Genomic DNA, 22,939 nt, shown 5'->3' with positions numbered 1-22,939 from the left:
GGAGTGCAATGCAGTTATAGGAACGATGGTTATTGCTCCGGTGGCCCTGTCGTCGAGGTGGCTCGCCGCTCTGCGCAGCTCAGGCCACGGCCTCCAGACGAGGTCACTCCAGCAAGCCCGTGAGGCGGCGTTGAGGCAGGACCTTGACGTTCCACCGTGGGAGACATGAGTCGCGTTAAACCTTGCCGGACGTACAATAAAGTTCTGTCTACCCATCCATCCATATCTGACGGATGGCCTTTTGCGCGCAGGTGCTTTCTTCACCAAAAAGTTTGTGCGTGAAAGTATTTCTGAATTATACTTCGTACAGTGGTCACCTTTCGCATGGGCGTTTAGCAACCTTCTGAAAGCATTAATCTTTTATCATGTTTTAAATGCCTTCGCTACATTGTACTCATATATATTTCAAAATAACAAAAGAAATTATTCTCTGGCGTTCCCCATTCTGCTATATATAAGAGGCTTGCTTTCAGTGTTCCCTTATCAGCCCATCAGCTTCAACACGGGTCCCTTTTAAAGAAGAATTATGCAGCACTTCAACTTTCCTGTGCTTCTTGTACTTTTTGCCGGTGCTAATGCACTCCCCTTCAAAGACCTCTTAGACGTAAGTAAAACATTCTTTTATATACTACTCTGAATTATTTAGTTCAATTTAACATTGCCAATATAATAGTTCCAGCAATTATGAACAAATTAGGTTGTTGTTACACGAAGCCTACTGCTTGGTGCTTGGTGTCCTCTTTAGTTTGTTTGTCCTCTTCGCACTTATTTTTCGTCCGACACCTTGTTGTAATGAACCTGGGAAACAACGTCAGTCAACCGATGACTTTCGGTAATTTAACCCACATAACACTAGGCTAACTTCGCTGATACATGATTCTGATTTTTGATAATAAAGCATTAGCATTATTGCAGTATAGCTTGAAGCAGTGCGAAGACGAGGACATGAATCGAACAAAAACACAAAATGCGACTTCGATTTTTCGCTCCTGTCCTCGTCCTTTTCCGATTGCTTTAAGTTATACTCAATGTGAACCAATTTGCCTAAATCAAATGGTTGCTATTAAGGTACTCTATGTACATTTCGGGGACTGTGAATTCAAGTATCTATGTTGGTTTGTATCTAACCATTTTCCCGCCTACCGGCGTCACTGGGTAGTTTGGGATCGCATGGGCAGCGCATCGGGCTGCTTTGCTGAGTTAACAGGATTCAAACGAAATCGTTGCACCAACTTGGATCGCGCAGTATGTGACCATTTGTACATATGTGCTGCTCTTCCACGAACCTGTTTCACGCCAACAAGGTTCACTGTAAACGCAAGACTGGATAGGAAGAGCATTCCGTAGCAGCTCTTTGCCGACAATTGGAGAAATTCGTATGCGACACTCGGTCTGAGCTGGTCTTCAATGAACTTTTTTCATGCCAACTTGGGTCAATTGTTGTGTTCCAGGAGGTGTGTCTCGGTCTTCGATGAACGACTTTGGCGCCAACGCGATTGATTAATTGATTGAAAACATCTTTATTTGTTCGACGAATATTCAGCAAATAAAGATGTTTTCAATCAATCAGTAAGTAGCTTTTTCTCACTTCGCATGTGCCGCTATACAATAACGAAGAAGTGAGGTCGGACGACGACGAAGTGTCCTGTGTGGAACGCTGCCTTTTTGTCTCTGAGAATTAAAAGCTACTTTGTGGGAGACGCCACTCCCTTAACTACGGCGATGGACGTGGAGTCGCCTGGAGAGGTTTCTGGTCCGTCTACGTCAACAGCGACCGCACCGAGAAAGCGGTCTAGTCGCCCGAGTGACACTGTGATCTGCTCAGGGACCAGTGATGAAACCTCGGATGACGGCGACTTCGTGCCCGTAGCGAAGCACAAAGCAAAGAGAAGGCTCGTCAGGACGTCTCCTTCCACAAGTAAGGCAACTGTGATCCCAACGCGAAAGCCATCAGACCTCATCATTTTATATGTGCCTGTGGCTGCTAGCGACAATCTGAACCGGATCAACCGCCAAGCCACATCTGTATCGCTCGAGGCACTTCTTCCGGGTCAGATCAAAGATATAAGGATCAACGGCCGTAAGAACATCCTCGCTATAGATGTCACAAACCGCAGCGCGCTAGACATTCTGAGCAACGTTAAGGTGCTGGGTAGCATCAACGTACGCTGCTATAAACAAGACCATCATGACTCTACGGCCGGCGTTGTGTATGACGTAGATAATTCCATAAGCGATGCTGACCTGCATATACTCATCAAGCCGGCGACAGAGGGAATTGCCATATTGCAAGCCCGTCGCCTGGGAAACTCGCAGTGTGTCAAGTTAACTTTCAAAGGAGACAGCCTACCGTCCCACGTCAAGGTCGGTCACTTCCGACACATTGTACGGCCTTTTGTGCCAAAGCCGCTTCAGTGCAAGAAGTGTCAAAGGATAGGGCACGTTAGTGCGGTTTGCACAAACGCTGCCGTATGCTCACGGTGCTCTGGGTCGCACAGCTCCGACGCCTGTCGTGCAGAAAACCAAAAGTGCGCAAATTGTCAGGGCTCTCACGATGCAACTTCGAAGAATTGCCCACATGTGAAAAATGAGGCGGAAGTCTTGAGGCAAATGGTCAGGGATGGTTCCTCGCACAGGGAGGCTGCCGCTAAGGTGCGACGTCGGCGTTGACGTCGCCGGAGATCTAGGAAACCCACTGCTATTGCTAAGGATGCACCGCGTCCACTGACAGTCCAGCAACTTCTGCATACAACTAGCAATAGCAGCAATGAGATTCCTCAGCAGAATGTCTCCCATATCATTGCCTCAAGCGAGGAGTGGCCGCCATTGCCACGGCTAGATCCACCAGCGGAGCGACAAGATGTAGCACGCTCGCCGAATCATGCTTCACCTTCTGGCAGCAACCAAGACAACGACAAACAAGCTGTCACCATGATAAGGGCCCTTATGAACATGCTACGAGCACTACTGACCGCCATACACACTCCGGCGGCTCGAGGCGCACTTCAAATACTGGATGCCCTGTATCCGGTACTGTCCGGTCTTGAGAAGCACCATGGCTGCTCCTCTACATTCGTTCCTAAGAGGTCAAGGAAGCGTCTATCTTCCAATGGAATGTCAGAGGCATGAAATCGCGTATTTCTGACTTACGTCCGTTTGTTTTTAAGAACAAATTACCAATAATCGTCATTTGTGAACCAAACGCTGAGAGCGCCATCCGCCTATCAGGATATGAAGCTTTCATGTCTGCCACCTGTACCGACCGCAGCAAAGTCATCGTTTATATCAGATGCGATTTCACATATGTTTTACACCCAGTGGCACCTGATGACGACAGTCAGTATGTGTGTTTGAATATAAAATGCAACAACGTCGCACTCACGCTCATAGGTTCCTACATTTCACCTAATAGTCGATTTGACAACGCACGACTAGGTGCAATTTTAACAACGGCACCTGGACCATAGGTTATTACCGGCGACTTCAATGCGCATCATCCGCTATGGGGAAGCTTAAAGATGGACTGTCGAGGCAGACGTGTGCTATCTTTCGCGTCGGACCATGAGCTCTGCTGCCTAAATGATGGCAGTCCCACTTTTCTGCGGGGATTGACATACATCAGCTGCCTGGACTTGACATTTGTTTCAAGATGCCTCAGTGCCAGTGTGAAATGGTTCACGGACAACGAAACGCATGGTAGTGACCACGTTCCAACATATGTTAAGATCGACGGCATACGCAAGTCACACTCTACTACAGTTCTTCATCACATCGACTGGCCTAAATACACATTGCTCATGGAGAGAAATTGCCAAGAGATCCAGGACTGCCTGCCTGGCAACATCGAGGAGCTAATTAACGCTGCTGCTCAAGAAGCCACAAGATCTTTCAGGCCTATTCCTAAATTTTCTGAATTCGAAGCAGAATTGGAGCGGCTTCGAGCAATCCGCCGTCGCGCGGAAAGAAGGTACAGGCGCACCAAGTCCATCTACGACTTAAGGGAGGCGAGACGCATACAGAAGAAGATCCAGCGTCGGATCAACTCCCTGCAGTCTCTAAGATGGAAGACCTTCTGTGATACCCTTGATCCGCACAAACCCCTGTCACATATATGGAGAACAGTGCGTGGTCTTCGAACATCACCGCAACAACGCCACCCCTTAAAATGCCTGGCTCTCTACCAAGGTCGCAGAGAGATCGACGTAGCGGAGGACTTCTGTTTCAAAGTTGCTGGTTTACCGTCATCGTTCGCTATACGTGATCCCCGTGATGTTCCAATCTCGCGGGATTCTCCTATGGACAATCTGTTTTCCATCGAGGAGTTGCAGGCGGCGTTGGCAGCGTGCAAACGTTCCTCATCGCCTGGGCCTGACGGGGTGACATACGCAGCTCTGGGAAACCTCGGTCACACAGCCCGGCATGCACTTCTAGACGTGTACAATAATTCATGACGTGAAGGAGAAGTTCCAGCTGCATGGAAGTCCAGCCGCCTTGTGCCTTTGCTCAAGCCAGGTAAATCACCCCTAGATGTGGCGTCTTATCGTCCCATTGCTCTGGCCAGTTGTCTAGGAAAGGTGATGGAGAGGATGGTGCTGACGCGTCTAGAGTGGTATCTAGAACACTACAGGTTATATCCTGACGCTATGGCAGTCTTTCGACGCGGACGCTCTTCTATAGACAACGTTATAGATCTTGTCTCGTCTGTTCAGCACGAAAAAAGCCTCAGGAGACTGTCAGCGGCGATGTTCCTGGATGTCAAAGGCGCATATGACAACGCAACCCATCAAGCCATCCTGGACGCCTTGGGTGAGGTCGGCCTAGGCGGCCTTGTTTTTCGGTGGATATCCAGCTTCTTGAAGGACAGGTCATTCTTTGTGCAAACAGAGGACGGTGCGTCATCACAACGCAACACCTACCGAGGCGTACCACAAGGCGGAGTTTTGAGCCCCACTCTATTTAACCTGGTGCTCATCGACCTGGTCCATGCCCTTCCGGAATCCGTCCATGTGTCGATCTATGCAGACGATATATGCATTTGGTCATCAGGAGCGACGCGTCCTCAGGTGCGCGCCAGACTTCAAAAAGCGGCCACACTAACATCAGGTTATCTTCGAGCACGAGGTCTGGAGCTGTCCTGCGAGAAGTGCTCTATAGTCGCATTCACGCGTAAAGCAATGAAACCGTACGTTATCAGAATTAATGGACAGCCAATTGCCTACGAGAAGACGCACCGGTTTCTAGGAGTGATAATAGATCGAGACCTTTCCTGTAGTCCTCAAATCTCCTACCTAAAAAGGAAATTAGTCACGATAACCCACGTGCTCAGATTTCTTTCGGGAAAATCATGGGGTGCGTCTGTGAGTGCGATGCTCCAACTCTATAACGCACTGTTCCTCGGTCTCCTGCGCTATAGCTTACCTGTTCTGGGTGGGACCGGCAAGACCAACCTCCGTGCCCTCCAATCTGTACAAGCGCAAGCTCTGCGAATTTGCCTTGGTCTTCCCAGATGTGCGTCCACGGCAGCAACAATAGCCATCGCGCATGACCACCCCATCAACACGTATCTTCAAGTCGACACTTTAAGGATGCATATCAGGCACTTCGCCCGCCTTCCATCGCATCATCTCGCCTCCCTTCCTGACACTCGACCTCGTTCAGCGTTTAGCAAGCTTATTGTCGCCAACCATGGAACTTTACCGTCAAACTTCACGCCTGCAGTAAGACCACCTCAACCGCTGTGGTGCCTCCATCCACTCCAGGCTCTTCTTGCTATTCCCGGTATCAAAAGGAAAACGGAGATGTCCACTTTTGCCCTCAAACAAACCGTGCTTTCCGTGCTACACGAACAGCACAGAGGACGCATCCATGCTTACACAGACGGTTCTGTATCCTCTAATAGTTCAGGTGGAGCAGTGGTGATTCCCGCAGAGTGCGTCACCCTCAAGTTCAAGACATCTGACATTACGTCATCGACGGCTGCAGAACTCGCAGCTATCCGTGCTGCTCTGAAGTTTATAGTTCACAAATCATCACATTCATGGTCCATCTTATGTGACTCAAAGGCAGCTCTTCAGTGTCTGATGTCTGTCTCCTTTCAACCATGGACCAAATGAGCAACTAGTCGCAGACATCCGACTGCTCCACCATCACGCAATCAACAAGGGACACAACATCATCTACCAGTGGATACCGGGACACTGTGGAATTTCAGGAAATGACAGTGCGGATGACGCTGCCCGGTCGGCTCATGATGGTGCCCAGATTATACCCATACCGCTGTCAAGAACAGATGCAGCCACAAGTCTTCGCTCCCTCGCCCGCGAGCTTACGCAGAATCTGTGGAACACCAGTGATTTCACGAACGCACGTCTCCACAAATTGGATCCACGTCTGCAACTCCGCCTACCACCAGGGTTGCCACGAGCGGAAGCAACACTTCTGCGCCGCCTGTGGCTCGGCGTGGCATTCACGAACTCCTATTCATTCCGCATTGGCATGGCCGACAGCCCTACTTGGGACACCTGCGGCTGCGAGGAGACGATTCAACACCTCCTATGTGACTGTCCCCATTACGCAGTGCGAAGAAAAGTGCTCGTGACCGCTCTCGCAAAACTGGAAAATCGCCCCTTTACAGAGGAAAAAGCTCTAGGACATTGGTCCAGACGGGCTTCGGCACTCATGGCCTTAAGGGCTTTGTTGAAGTTTTTAAGGAACTGCGAATTGTGCGACCGCCTTTGAACGTTGTAGCGCGTAGTTTCGCGTTACTGTGTGAATTTTCTCTTTTTTTCCCATTTTTTCCCTCTTCTTCTTTCTCCTTTTATCCCCTTTACCCCTTTCCCCAGCACAGGGTAGCCAGCCGGTACTTACACTGGCTAACCTCCCTGTCTTTCCTCTCCTTTGTCTCCTCCTCCTTCCCTTAAGTTTCTTCGATGATGAGCGCAATTGAAACCACGTCACAAGGATACCTCGAGGACAGCAACCTGAATCTATAGGTGGCTATGCCACAAGTGCACTAGGTATATGTCGCTTTCAATGAACGCCTTTAACGCGAGTGCTTTGGAAATACAAAAAATAAATTTTACAGAAATTAGCACGTGAAAGTAGGTAGCTCCTTTGCTCTCCAGTGGGTGTTCCCTTCAGTCCAAGGGGCCAGCGACCTTAGCTGTTAGCTACCCTTCTCGCTCGGTAGACCAGGTTTAGGCAGTCCGTCGAGCTGGAGCTGGACAGCGCTGCCTACCATTGCCGTCTGCTTGGGTAGGCTATGGGTGTGAGTTCTGGCATGCCTGCGCAAGCCCATACAATGTTGTAGAGCGGTGCGCATTGATCGCACGGTAGGCATATACAAGGACACTGCGCCAGGTGTATGACGCCGTAGAGACTCATTTTGAAAATGTGTTTTCTTGAATTTTGTGTCGTACTACGGCTTCCTCTCGCCTGAGAGTATTATGAGGCAGGGAACTGCTCGCCGCGTCCCTCTTGCGGCTCCCAATGTTCATGCGCACGTACGTAGGCGTGTGCCTGCTGATAACCGCGGAAGGACTCACCCCCGGAGTCCACACAATTTGTACTAACTGCGGGAGCTGATGTGCTCCACTCACACTACGATGTCCGGCGCTGAAAATTTTGGTTCTGGATAAATTTTTGCATAGCGTCTGAGAGACCGGCAGTACTATGACCTACTCATAGTGCGGTATCGACGTGGTGGCTAACGCTGTCATTAGTTCCTCTGCCTTCGTAACGCTCGCTCCGGAAACCAACTTTCCAATTTATTTCGGTCCCTTGTTTGTCGACGGCGCTGGCGATGATTGAGGTGCTTCTTGCGGTGCTTCCCGCGTCTACGTGCAAACCACTGAGGTGGCTATTATAATTCCTCAGGAGCGCCTGCGCTTGGGTTTGTCACCGTCAAGGTGTGGAAGTTAGGGTGCATGCCCCTCAAAATTCGGGAGACGTCCTGCTTTTCCTGCATTCGTGGAGCGATTTTATGGGTGTGCTGGCGTTACGTACGGTATATCGAAGACGTTTCAAGATGCAGCACTCCGCTATCATGAATTGTGTCTGTTCCTTGTGGCTTACCAGTTGGGCCTCTACGATTTCCTGTGCCTCATAATACACAACTGTCTCCTCGAGGCGAAGTGGCCATTCCGGGTTGGAGTCTGAGCGCTTCTTATAGGCCTCGAGTATCAGCCGGTCGAGAGCCTCCACTTGTGCATTGCCGAAATTTAAATATGGCACCGAATACGTAAGGCAGATCACAATCAGAGCGTGCATGAGTTCAATGCTCTAGCGAGCTGCGCTGTGACTGCACTAGGTATATGCCACTCTTCAATGAACGTCTCGCCAACATGGGTCACTGAGTATGTGCCACTGAGTGTGCGGCAATTCTCAGCGTCTGCTGGCGCTCGCGCACCACACTTCTCGCCTTGCAAGCCATACGCGGACTTCTCGGGAGTTCCAATAGAAGGCGCAGCATGTCCGAAAAAAAAAGAGCGAGAGAGGAGCCCGGTTGCCTCATCACGCGTATCTCAGTGTTCGCACGCACTGGCGCACCACGCGTATTAGAGGCCTCCCGCAGGCTTCACGGGGGTGGTGCAAGGTTTCCGAAATTTTTGCGAAAAATCTTGTGAGTGTCTTGAAGCCGTGGCAGACAATATTACCTCGGTCCTCTTCAGCTACATGCCATTTCAACATCTTCAAATCTTGGTACACGATAGTTGGGACACCTTGAATATATATATTGTTACGTAAACATGCACGGGAACGACTATGTACAGGTACAGGTATGTATGTAGCCCTGCCAAGAACGCACAGTCTGCGCCATGTTAACACGTCCTCGCCTTCATCGTCTCTTCCGTCATGCTATATTACTCTTGGTATATTACATAACTGTTCCGTAGCATAACCCCCACCGGTAGAAGCACCGTCCCGAGGTTCTCAATGGAGTTGTTGGAATCACAGAGGTAGATCTTGGCCCTTGATACGTGCCTGACGTTATTGAAAAGAAGGAAATACTGCGACGTGGAATTGACAGCGGTAATCTTGACGGTAACAGGTGCTGCCACCTGGCGCAGCACAAGGTTGGTTCCGTGTGCTGTGAAAGAAGCTTTTCAGAGAGGCCCACATGGCGGCAAGGGGACTAGAGAAGCGCAAGCACCCCACAAAAGCAAGTAGCTTCGCGATGCCAAGCATCTTAGTGACGCCTCTGGTTGCTTTGTGACGTCATGAGCCGAGAACTGGCAAGCTGACAAGCGTGGTAAACCTTTGCGATGGCATCATGTACGTACTCGCTAGTGGATGTGGCAGATGGTGATAGCATAGTGTCGAGAGGTAAAGTCGGCTCTCGTTCGTACAATAAGTATAAAGTCTAAAACAAAGCATGTGTATGAGAGTGCGGTTCAAGTGTTCCGTGAGGCTGTTGGTCTATGGTTGGTAATAAGTTGTCAGCCTGTGTAGAGTCGAACAGAAACGCAGAATGTCGGCAATGACTTGAGAGAGAATATAACGGTCACGGCCAATGAGTCATATTTTACGTGTATCGTCCGTCACTTGAGTCGCACAACTAGTCGGCAGACCTAGGGTAAAAACGCCACGCGTAGCATACTCAGTAGCCACTACTATCCATTTCTTTCCCAACGTAGATCTGGGAAAAAGGCCAAGAAGATCTACTCCAACGCGAAATAAGATTTTCGTGGGTACGTTTATTGACGGAGATGAACCAACAAGTAGTAGCAAGGTAGTTTTATGATGTTTGCGTAATCTGGAAACGTCCACGTTCCGGCGGAGGAAGCGTGCATGGCCTCGCCGAAGAAACGACGCGAGACACACTCTTAGCTGCGAGATACGCCAAGGTGTCCGCCAGCGGGCATATTATCAAGTTCAGTGAGGACATTCGGTCGTAATTGTGTAGGCACGACAATAAGAAAGTCAGGCACATCAGGCTAAAGATTATGACGGTATAACACAAACACACCCTCCTGAAGAGGAATTTGTGAACGGATGCGTCACAGGGCAATGATTCAAGCTGATTGATGATTTCACGCAATGAAGAGTATGGCCTTCTTCTTAACCAATGTGAATCATATCCAACACACGAAAAATAAAGTCGTTGTAGTCCTTAGCGTTCTCAGGGTGGTCGACCGGATACCTGGACAAGCAATCTGCATCAAGATGGAGGCGGCGGGATTTATAGACGACCGAATATAATTCTTGTTGGTGCAGGGCCCTGTGGCCAAGCCGTTCAGAAGGATATTTGAGAGAAGAGAGCCAGGACTACGCGTGGTGGCTGCTAACTGAAGAGAAGAGTCGTCAGTATAACTAGGGTCTGAATTTCACAACCGCCCAAACGAGGGCCAAACGCTCGCCCTACGTAATGGAATAATCGCGCTCAGTTGCATATAGTAGGCGGCTAACGTAGGCGATGACTTGGTCGTGGCCATCTTGGCGTTGAGGTAGCGCTGCACTAGCTTCGCTACGGACCTCGGTAGACGTGGACGGGTGAAAGTGGGCAAATATCGGAGGAGGCGTGAGCAGCCTGTTGAGGTGCGAAAACGTAGAAGCCTTTTCCGGGCCCCATAAAAAAGGCACGCCTTTTCTCAAAAACTCAGTAAGTGGCCTCGCTTTGTCCGTACAATGTTTCACGAAGTGGCGGAAGTATTAGCATAGTCCTGCAAAAATGCTGCCACCCTTACAGATCGGGGAAAAGCGAAGTTCTTGACTGCGCTGACTTCCTCGGATCTGGTTCTACACCATTAGAGTCTAGGAGAGGACCAAGCAATAGGATTTGGCGGCCACCAAAGTGACAGTTGGACGAGCTCATCTGCACTCCGGCCCGACAAACAACTTCCAGGACGACTGAGAGGCACTCTATATAATTCTCAAAGGTCACTGAAAAAATGATGACGTCGTCCAATTAGCATAGAAATGCGGAATATTTGAAGCCTCTGGACAGTGAATCAACCAGGCGCTCAGAGATGGCGCGAACGTTAAAAGTCGGAACGGGATGACCTTGAATTGGTAAAACCTATTAGGTGTTGCGAATGCCGTCTTTTCACGGCACATGTTATCTAGAGCAATCTGCCATTACCCGGAACGTAAGTCGATGGATCAGCAAAAGCGGGCAACATGCAGAAAATCAAGAGTATCATCAATCCGCGTAAAAGTGAACATGTCCTCTGTCATTATTTTCTTACGGTGCCGATAACCACACATAATTGACATGAGCCTTCTTTATTTTTGACCCATACGACAGGTTATGCCCAGCGACTGCAAGATGGCTCGAAGGTCTTGGCAAAGATCTTGTCAAGTTCACTTTGAATAATTTCACGCTCACGGGTAGACACACGATATGAGCGCCCATGAATAGGAAGCGCATCGTTGGTGTATATGTGATAAGTAGGTGTCGCAGAAGAAGTGGCCTTTTTATAGCGCGAGCATTATTCGTTACTTATTCGTTCATTATTCTTGCACAGTGGCATATTACCTTATCACGTTCACGCTCCGGCCGACGAGCTTCTAGCCGCCGCATGCTTCATTTACGTTTTTTGCGTTGCACCCAATGTGTTTTTGTTATAAAATAACGGTTATCTTATATCTAGCAACTACACAATCTGCCTAGTTGTTCCTATTTCTATATCACCTACACCCTGTTTGCCCTGTAATGCTACTTCGCTTGCTACTTATTTTACACTGTGGAAAAAATAGAATTGAAAAGCAGGCAGATACGACGAGGGGTGGCAAGCTATGAAATGTTTAATCCTTTAGCGAGAGCGTTCTTACGAACCGGCACATTAAGTGCCCACGCGTATTACAGGCGTGACAGAAAGGAATCTTACATACCAACCAAATCCTGCACGGTGAGATCAAGATTATTTGCAATAATAACGTACCAACACACAAAAGATGAACAAATGCGTGTATATGGGAGTACTTGATGAAACTATTGCACATTTGAAGTCTATTTGTATTATACCGATGACCAAACGCGTACGTTATTATTTGACTCTTTACCCGCCGTGGTTGCTCAGTGGCTATGGTGTTGGGCTGCTGAGCACGAGGTCGCGGGATCGAATCCCGGCCATGGCGGCCGCATTTCGAAGGGGGCGAAAGCACCCATGTACATAGATTTAGGTGCACGTTAAAGAAACCCAGGTGGTCGAAATCTCCGGAGTCCACCACTATGGCGTGCCCCATAATCAGAAAGTGGTTTTGGCACGTAAAACCCCATAATTTAATTATTTGACGCTTTCCACAGGGCTTGAACACTACTAAACCTATTTGGGTGAAGGAGCGAAGCTTTACCAATAACAATACCTGTGTATCTGTTTTAATGAAAAATTTGACTAATACTGATTACCAGTTTACACAATATTACCAGAGCTCTGGAGAAAAGTGAGTAAACTCTTTTTTGTATATAGTGAAGCTTTATGTTCGTATTTTACCATATATCGACCAAGTACAAATTCCGGCTATGAGCAGTCAGAAATTGCATAATCTTATAAAAACACGTGATATGGCTACAAGTGTATAAGCGTCATATCCAATACGAAAACCCTCAAATTAAAGACTTCGGCAGAGGGGAATAAATATCTACAAATAGGATCTATGAATGTAGCAAAGTGTCATGTATTTTTTAGTCTGTGTGTGCGCTGCTTTTTTCTGACACCAACGTGAATGGCGCTTAGCCGACGGTCGAGTTTAGCACGCGAGTGATATGTTTCTATGAGGCCATGATGAGACTGATATAAACCTAAGCCCAGCAGAACTCGTGGACACAATGTGACACAAGGCGATTTTTTGGAGCTCTGAATTCCATAGCAGTGCGGAAAGCGAACTTGCACAGCAGTATACTTCTTCATCTGATGCATAGCCTGAACCAGGGATGGCAGTCCGCGTTGGAAGATGTGAACCTTATTGGGAAGCACTAGAAGTATAAAAAGAGCAGATCATGTAAGAGCACTGTCTCGTTGCATCAGCAATATAAGCTCCTTGAGAGAACACGAGTCGATCGCTAAGATTATAAACTTTACATCTTTGACAGCCCTTCTTCAAACTTAGACAGCTTTTTTAATGACACGAGTATGTCACAGATAGGAATAAGAGGAGATGTGGCAGAAAAACTACGATATACAGATTTATTTAGTGGTGTTCTATACCAGTGGTTCGAGCTCCACATTATTGAAGGAGCTGGAAACTCTTTGACGCATTGAAAGCATGAATTGTCATGGGCATTTTAGAGCAACACTGCAAAAAATTATACTCGTGACCAAATTCATCGCGCTAATTTTATTCATCGAGGAAGAGGCGGAGGAGGTTGAAAAACATTTATTGAAGGAAAATAAACAGGTGTTCTGCATGTGCGGAAGCACTATCCGCCCAAGCCTCTTGCGGCTCTTGCTGTCTCCCGGGCCTGCCGCACCAGTTGCTGCTGATCACGAGGGTACGAGCATGTCAGCACGGCCTCCCACTTCTCGGGGTGAAGATTGGGTATTTGCGGGGTTGCCTGTATGTTGCTGCATGTCCATGTGGTGTGATATATGGAGGCCTAGTCGTTACACGGGTGTCATTTGTACGAGTATAAAGTAGGATGCATCAACTCCAGTCTGCTTGACTGGGGGTATGTGTTGATGTGATGTCGCAGCATGCTGTCAATTGTCATCATGCTGCGACATCTTCGCGTGAGAGGTCTTGTCTGGAGGTGGGTATTGTTTGTTTATTCTGTGCTGTTGTAGTATGATGTTGTATTGTAAAGATAAGAACTCCATTGATGCGGCCGTGTCCCTTTATATTTCCGTCTCGGAGGCATGAGCTCGGGCTACAGCATGCGCACGTTGATTTCCGTGGAAGGACCATTGTCCGGGAGTCCACACTATTGCAACGTGCGTAAATTGGGAGGCTTGTCTGTTGGAGTCGGTGGGTGATGGAAAACAGTATATATCTGACGTAGGTACGACAAGCAGCCTAGGAGTCGGTATGGATTGTGGCGTGCTCGTAGAACCCGTAAAAACAGCCAAGGTGGCTAGCATTGTCGATTATAACCTTAAAGAGGTGGTCTCGACGATGGTCCGCACTGCCAACGCCTTACAAACGGAGGAGACAGTCATGGCCTTGGCTGTGAACTCTAGTCACTTATTAAATACTTAATAAAACGACGCTTTTTCAAGCCGGTTGTGCCTAATAGTTCTATATTCTGCCTTAATATCTTTTGCAATGCATGAACTGCAAGCGGAAATTCTCAAGAAGTACGGGAGCGATCCATGAAAACGTTAGGATGATTCCTGCGGTGCTTGTTTCTTATCTTTGTAAAATTCACTGTGAAATTAATGTAAAGTGCTTGTACACAATTTCAGCTGTTTGCGGAAGACTAGGACCTTGTCGTGCTCTTGTCTTTTGTCTTGGCGCTCTCTTTTCGTCGAAGTGAAATAAACTTTCCCTTTCACTTACCTTCAAAGCATACGTACCCTCTTTTTCTGAGTAATAAATCGCTGCCGAACAATTGCTTCGAATGCACGCACGCAGATCCGTCAGGGTATAATCTGTCTGGTTTCTTTCCTTCGCGCCAAATGGCGAGGCCCACAAAAAATGGGTTGACGAAATCTGGCTGATCTACGGAATCACGTTTTCAAGAACACTGAAGAGTTTTTATGGGGAAAAAGAGAAAAGCAAAGCGGCCCAATATTGGTTCGTCCATCTGACTTGAAAGCAGGCAGTAGGTACCTCATATGCAGCGGCGCTGTCATTTTATATGTATAATAGACATGAAGCAGGCCGCCTCCCTAAATTTAAATCTGTAACGTGTACAAGGGTATGGCGGGAAAGTGACATCGCATAATCAGAGACGGTTGGCACACATTTCGGCCCAGAGTCAGAGAATAACGGATATAGTGTCTGCCATTTGTTCTTTCAAAGCTGTATACAAAGAAACTTATATCTAACATATAGTGACAAGAGAAAAGATGGGGAATGCGGGAAGAACAAAGAACAAGAACAAAACAGCATGCCGCTTTTATCTTCTTCCTAAAATACACAATGTTCCGGTCGAAGAAATATTCACAGCAGAAATCCCAGGTCGGCTACACCTGCTGAGTCACTATCTAAATTCTTAAATCACCACCTGTCAAACATACCCACCACCCTCCCATCTTTCCTTAAGACACGCCGCAATTCCTTCGAATTATCGACGGCATCAACGCCATCCAGATCCTTTCCAACCGCGCTATTCTAGTCACTCTGGATGTTTCTGCCCTTTACACCAACATTCCCATGAGTGAAGGAATCGAAGCCGTTTCTAGATCCCTCGCAATCAATCCCCAAGCGCACGCTCCTGAAGTTTACTTATCGCTCCTTAGGTTAGTTCTCACACTCAACTATTTTGAATTCGATTCTATACACTACCTGCAAATTTTCGGAACTAGTATGGGGACGCCATTCGCTCCCACGTATGCGAACATCTTCATGGTACAGCTTGAAGCAGACGTGCTGAAATCCTACCCGTTAAAACCTCACACCTATCTTCATTACATCGACGACATATTTATAATATGGGAACACGGCACAAGCGCCTTAACCGATTTAATTACCCATTTCAATCGCTTTCACCCGAGTATTAAATTTACTGCTCACCACTCTCCTAGTCAGATCAACTTCCTGGACACGACGATCTACATAGAAAACGGAAAACTGAGAATGACACTTTAACGGAAGCCTACAGATAGCCAGCAATATTTAGACTACAACAGTCATCACCCGCGACATTGCAAGGAAGGAATTTTGGTCGGACAAGCGAAACGTGTAAGAAGAATCTGCAGCGAAGACCACGATTATATCCACCACCTAAATGACCTTAAATCAACGCTAGTAGAAACGAACTATCCCCAAGTTGCTCTCGATAGAGCTTATGATGCCGCGTCAAAATTGGAGAGACAGTCGGAATTGGCGAAGAGACAGCCCACATTAGAATCTGACAGACCGCCGGCCTTTATAACAAAATATTCTAATGCACTCCCAAACATAAACAACATCCTAAGAAAATACCACCCAATATTATCAAGTAAGGAGCGTCTGCGAAAAGCGTTCCCGGATGTACCCAGGGTTACCTATCGCCGAAACAAGAACTTTAAAGACATGTTAGTGAACGCAAAAGTCAGCCAACAGCATTCCCCCGTAATAAAAGCATGTTGTCGCTCTAGGTGCAAAACCTGCAGGCACCTTCAAAGTGACATTAAAGTTAAAAGCACCGCAAATATTTATACACATGAAGTCAAATCTAGCTTCACTTGTACAAGTTCGGATGTGATTTATATGCTTGAATGTTGCTTCTGTAAGAAACAATATATCGGTGAAACAGGACAATCAATGAACATCAGATTAAACGGACATCGCGCGGACACAGCTAAAGAGCTTCCCAAAGCCGTCGCCGAGCATTTCAACGAACATGGTCATAACTTTGATGAAATTAAACTCTACATCTTACAGTCAAATTTCCGTTCTGAATGACAAAGAAAATACAGAGAATAATACCTTATCCATAAGCTCAAGACATTGCGACCAATAGGCATAAACGTTTCAAAGTGAGCTTTAGAATCTATTCTCTATGCTAAACTTCAAGCTATAAGCAACAACACTTAGTTTGATTTCTTGGCGTAACCCCACCCCCTTTCTTTTTTTCCCTTGCCTTTCCTTTATTTTTTTTTTTTGTCAGCCGGCGTGTCAGACGCCCTTGACACGCCGGCTGACGCCCGTGCATTGACAGACCGGGGGGGTGGGGGGAGGTTGTGCCCTGGCTTTGACCTTGTACACAGCGTTCCTTTACTCTCCATTCGACACGTTAACACATTTTTCCTCGTTTTCGCATCCTCCCGCCTCACACCCTCCCCCCTTTAGAAGAACCCCACCTATACATACTGTGGCGAGGCACGCATACGTCGCCTTGAAGAAGACAATTCCACTTGTCGAAACGTTGGCTCCTGCATTTACCTCGTTCACGTTTTGCTCATATAGTGACAAGGCAATTTTAGTCCAAAAGCTACACTGAAAAGCGTGTCATGACAAAAGTCGTTATCGCACGTCTAGAGGGCACAAGATCAAACAAGTGTTGGGTTCGACCCTCTGAAATTGCACACTGAGTTACGGGAAAGACCGTATCGGAGCGCTCCACATAAATGTTTACCACCTGGTATTGCTTAACGTTTACCAAAGGCATGGTACACACACGTTTTTCTTTGGGCCTCATGAGATTGCGCCCGCCACGACCGCGTTCAGACCCCCGACCTCGGGTTTCGCAGGCGCAACGCCATTGAGTAAGCAAGCTCAAGTTTCCGCTTGCCAGACCACAAGCCATTGCTTTTCCTGTGGGCTGATCTTCTCAGATCGAACACGTTCTTGTTTCCATTGGCCCAAGTGTTCGTGGTCGTTAGGTTTCACGTAGGCAAATCATTTCGCCAGTCTCATGCAAAACACAAAGCACTCAAACTCGTACGCGAAATTCGGCATATATCAGGGAAATTCGCAAAAAACACAAGCACCTTACTCTTCGCAGCCTGAAAATTGAAATTTTCATTCTGGAGTTCTTTTTTTAAATTTTTCTCCGTGTCCCATGGGATATCCAGTGGCAATTACGTGCAGAATGATTATGTTTTGTAACATTTCTAAGCGTACGGCAACGTTCGCTCAATGCCCTTTCTGGAAGAAGGGTGCTGCGAGACCAGCTAAGGAGATACATATCGCGGTTACGTGCACAATGCGGTCTTTTTATGCCGCTGTAATAGCAATACCATGTATGCCAAATATCTTGGACATTTTCAGTTATCTTTACCCGTAGTTGGCCAATCTGTGACGAGGCCGCGTTTTATTGGCAATTCACATTTTTCCTGTTTATCACTAAGCATTTTGTTTGGTCTGCAGTCATGCACCTTTGCAAGTCTCTGTATTATCAAAATTATACCATCGCCAAAGATAATTTTTTCCTGTGTTACATATGACATGCTCTTCCCCTACTAATTGAAGCTAAGTGCTGCTGAACTACGCAACAAATGCAACTCAGGAATACGAGTTGAATACACGTTTGTTTCGTTGGCATTCGCAACAGCGCAAATATTTCTCAATATAATTTTTTGTGATGCTGTTGGCCAGTTGAAGTGCTTGGATGTCATCATCATCATCATCATCATCATCAGCCTGGTGCTTGGATGTAGTGAGATAATTTGGTACTGTGTGCAACGCACAAGACACCACGCTAGCATTTGGGATGCAAAATAGCACAAGAAAGCGGTCGCTTCTATAAGGTTTCTTCCATAAATCAAATTATTTGGACTCCGCACACTAGCAAAGCCATTATTTGTACAAAGAGGGAGGAATTGCCTAAGAGTGGCCGGTCAACGTTCCGATCAGAGATCGTACCTTTGTCGCCGGTCGGTTGCCTCGTAATCGTTGGCAAGTTCGTTTTAGCAAGTTATTCGGCTTGTGTTACCTGCTGTGGTAGGTGGCGGATCTCTGTAACGGCAGAGACTGATAAGAAAATGAGCACTTTCATTGCGTGTTTCTAGGTATCGTAGTGAGAAGGATTGATTTGGGGGCAGAGTTGGTAGAGCGGGCAATGTTAGGAAGATGCAGTAAAGAAAAGGCGAATAATAAAAGTGGGGCACATAGAGCGGCAGCGTGGATGACTTGGGTATTTATAAAGAATCGGTTAGAAAAAAAATAGGTGTAAGCGGCGTGCCTTTGTGGACTAAGAGGTATGGGTGGCACGGTGGGCCAGTGCCTGACCTGCCGCAGGGAAGGGAGCTTAAATATTCCTTGAGCTAGTTAGAGAGACATCAGTGGCCTAGTACCAATGAGTGGCAAAACTTTAGTAGCTGTGAAGATGACGAAATGGAATCTGTGGCAAGGCATCTTCCTTCACAGACAGCCGCCACCAACCAATACAACAGGTGACGCCAGCCAGCCAGCCTCTTTTACTGACACGCCAAGGATGTCAGGTCACCTTTTACAAATAATGGTTTCCGAGACTGAGCGCGCCGGCGAATTTAGCTCTTGTCGCTCCATTTACATGGAGAAAGCGATAGTTAAGTAGTGGGCGTGGCCCACTTCTTTCACGCATCGCGGCGTTTGCAACTAGGGGCTTTTCATGCCTCGGAGAGGCTTTCCGGTGCTCCGGTGCAGTTTCCACGGCTTCGATGAGGCTAGAAAGACGGTGCTCTTGTGCTGCTGTGATCTGGAAATTGCCCCGAATGGTCTACGAGAGGCAAGGTGCTTGCTGGTGCCTATTCAGGCGAAGCTTCTTATTGCCTCACTGGTGTCGGCGTCGGTGTCGGTGTAGCCGTACAAAAAACTTAAACCGCGCGAAAACGAAATTTCTTGTCGGGCTGTGGTTTCGTACCACCGAGCTGCGGGTTGCGAGACCTCCACGCTAGCCGATTCAGCCACTGTGGGTTCATCATACGCGACCTTTAAAGTGGGGCTTTATATGCATAAAGAAAAAGAGCAGATTGGTTGAGGGAACAAACGCGAGTGAATGACATCTTATTTGAAATCAAGAAAAAGAAATGAGCATGGGCAGCACATGTAATGAGGAGGGAAGATAACCGATGGTCATTAAGGGTTACGGACTGGATTCCAAGGGAACGGAAGCGTAGCAGGGGGCGGCAGAAAGTTAGGTGGGCGGATGAGATTAAGAAGTTTGCAGGGACGGCATGGCCACAATTAGTACATGACCGGGGCTGTTGGAGAAATATGGGAGAGGCCTTTGCCCTGCAGTGGGCATAACCAGGCTGATGATGATGATGATGAAAGAAATAGGCGCAGCGCAAGGCGTAGGCTAATCACTGGCGTCCCCTCCCTCAGGAGAAAGGACCGCAAAGAATTGTCAAGGGTAAGGTAACAACATTCAACATGGCAAAAAACAAAAAAAGTATCACTTTAAAAACCACTACTCGCACAATAAAATACGACGCGATATCATAATAGAAACAGGAAAAAGCACGGAAGGTGTTACTCACTATTTCGTGAACATCATTCTATCACAGAACAGGTGCCGAAACGTGAAACTTGTCACATCGATTGCTGAATCGTCGGCAACGCAAAGTGAAAGAACTAGGCAAGCAAATATGTAACCTTCCAGTCTACGATAAGCAACCAGTTCAGAAAATTAACAGTGTTGGAACCCACGTGATTTTTATAGAAAAAGAAATTAACAATCACATCACAAGTACGGGTGATACATACTACAATATCAACGGAGAAACATATAGAAAGACACAAAGCAAAATAACTGCACAAGAAAGCTTCACGATTGAGCTAAGAAAATGTTTGGGCAAGAGCACGAGGCAGAGCTGAAAATTGCTTGGGGTATTTTCTGTGAAAATCTAGGGTGACACGTGAAAAGGCGGGTAATATTCATGTTATTATCTCACGCGTTTTGCCTACTCCGGTCGCCTCCACGGCTGCCACAGCCAGTTAAAGCTGGCTGCACGTTAAAATATCCATGTGGTCAAGATGATTCTCGTGTCTCTCAATACGGCGTGCCTCACAATCTTCTCGAGCTTTCGGCACGTAAGACCCATAAATTTAATTTTTTTAGCTATCGGCAGCTTCTCGCAGTTTCCTCCAAGAAAAGAAAATTAAAATATTGCGCGTCAGCACGCGACACACATTGAGCTCGCATTTGACAACAAGGTGGCCAGACCGGGTGTGTGGCGTCCCAATTGAAACAGTTCGCAAAATAAAAGCAAGAAAATAGAAAGAAAAGTCTACTCACACATACGTACAAAGTGCACAGAATACGCGCAACCACGAACAGCCAATGCAATATCAAAACGGTGCACAAATTCGCCACAGGAAACAAAACTAAACACCCACACACAAAAACTTTTCAACATGCCGCACAACTAACGGAAGAGGATGATTCTATCGTTGCGGCTCGACAGACGCTTGTACAACTCGATCATTTCCCACGTCCTCGCTTTTCAGATGCCCAAGAATGCACGAATCAAGCTCCTTACAAGAGGTAACGGCTCGTCTACTCTTGTTCTTTTGGCGTTCCTGTATGTAGCTTCGTAGTATTTGCGGGATCTACTTTTCACATTCTCAATAGGAATTTTTGTGCTTCGATGGGGAGATCTCTTGGAGTTTGTTCGATTAGGTGTCCTGTGGTTTCATTTCTTTGTTATGCTTCCAGGACTCCAAGCGCTTCGAACTAGTTTAGAAGTTTCAACAGCGACGTACATCACAAGGCGTAGAGGTTGCGAGCCACTCTGCCCTTGACATTCAATCTCGATTGGGCAATACGCCAAAGAAAAGGAGATTTCATCATTGCGGAGCAGCTCTTTTCGTTCACATGCTGTATGAAGAATATTAAGGGAAATGTGAAAGGCAACTGAGAGGAAAGCGTGTCGTGCGGCCACCGTGTTGGTCTCTGCTTGCCGCCGCAAGCAGAAGTGCGTCGCCACCAGCGATTCCTTCGCCAATTCCTGCCAAACGGCAGCTGGAGGCAACTACACTTTCCGTGTGGCATCCGCATGCGGCGTTAATATTCAATACCAGAAAAAAATTATCGTCAGTGGGGGCTCCAAATGTATTTGTCTCAGTTATGGCTGACATACTAGAAGGTAGCGTTGACTGTTATGCCACTGCTGCATAATGTAGTGTCCTTGAGAGGTATAAGCGCAAGAAGAATCGATGTCAACAGGATGAAGAACAAACTATGTGCCCGTCTGTCCATTTTACATCGTTTCTTCGCACCTTTATTCCTCTCAACGACACCAAGTACTTGAAAGTAGGTTCTGATTCGTTGCTGCCGCTACCTTTCTCTTTCATCCAACTCTGCTTTCTAAAGAAGCGTGCAAACAGTGAATATTACACTTATTGTGATGTTCCTACGACAACGCTAACCTGATAGGGATTCCACATCGTAGGTAAAACTAAACTTTAAGGGTATGCGATCGCCGCGCTGATATAAAATTTTATTTCACATTTACAAGACACTTATTTCTGTTCACCTAAGTCATCATCATCATCATCATCAGCCTGGTTACGCCCACTGCAGGGCAAAGACCTCTCCCATACTTCTCCAACTACCCTGGTCATGTACTAACTGTGGCCATGTTGTCCCTGCAAACTTAATCTCATCCGCCCACCTAACTTTCTGCCGCCCTCTGCTACGCTTCCCTTCCCTTGGAATCGATTCCGTAACTCTTTATGACCATTGGTTATCTTCCCTCGTCATTACGTGTCCTTTCCATGCCCCCCATTTTTTTTTCTTGATTTCAACTAAGATATTGTTACGGTGAAGGGAAGGAAGAAGTTGGATTGGACTAGACGAAGACGAAGTCTGGCAGTTGCCTGAACGCCATTAACATCAGTTGTAAATATGCATTATTTTACACTCGTGGGCCTGCTTACTTCCTGCAACATTTTGGGGGAAGGTGCGGGGTACAATCACGGAACTTCGCAGCGGATTTCATCTACCTGCCGCCACAATGGCAAATCAACCGATACGGGCGACAATGCCTCAGCCACCCGTGCCAACGGTCACCCTCACTCATCCGCGGGACCCAGGGACCTTTTGTGGCACGGCCAACGCCAACGTCGAGGACTGGCTAACGATGTACGAGCGAGTGTGCGACAATAACAGGTGGGATCCAACAATGATGCTAGCAAACGTGATATTTTATCTAAGAGAAACTGCGAAGCAATGGTACGACACACACGAAGCTGACCTAACGAGCTGGGATGTCTGCAAAGAAAAAATGCGAGACCTGTTTGGCAGACCTGTCGGTCGTCAGCTGGCAGTAAAAAAATAACTTGCGGGCCGCGCTCAGACGCCCACAGAATCCTATGTCATGTACATAGGGGATGGGCTGGCCCTCTATCGCAAGGCTGATGACAAAATGACCGAGGCAGACAAGATTGGTCACATACTGAAAGGTATTGCAGACGATTCCTTCAATCT

General features: G+C 47.3%; 1 protein-coding gene across 3 annotated transcripts in view; it reads left to right on the top strand.

Moving 5' to 3' along the window:
• The first annotated feature begins 454 nt into the window (after positions 1-454).
• Positions 455-22,939, top strand: part of LOC142579944 (uncharacterized) — a 63,816-nt gene continuing 41,331 nt past the window's right edge. For all 3 annotated transcript variants that reach the window (XM_075690628.1, XM_075690629.1, XM_075690627.1), the window contains exons 1-2: positions 455-604; positions 12,248-12,384. In XM_075690628.1, the coding sequence (XP_075546743.1) occupies positions 527-604; positions 12,248-12,384 (215 nt within the window). In that variant the 5' untranslated portion in view covers positions 455-526. The remainder of the gene's footprint in view (positions 605-12,247; positions 12,385-22,939) is intronic.

Source organism: Dermacentor variabilis, chromosome 4, assembly GCF_050947875.1.
Source record: "Dermacentor variabilis isolate Ectoservices chromosome 4, ASM5094787v1, whole genome shotgun sequence".
NCBI lineage: Eukaryota > Metazoa > Arthropoda > Arachnida > Ixodida > Ixodidae > Dermacentor > Dermacentor variabilis.
This window is presented reverse-complemented; position numbering and strand designations above follow the sequence as displayed.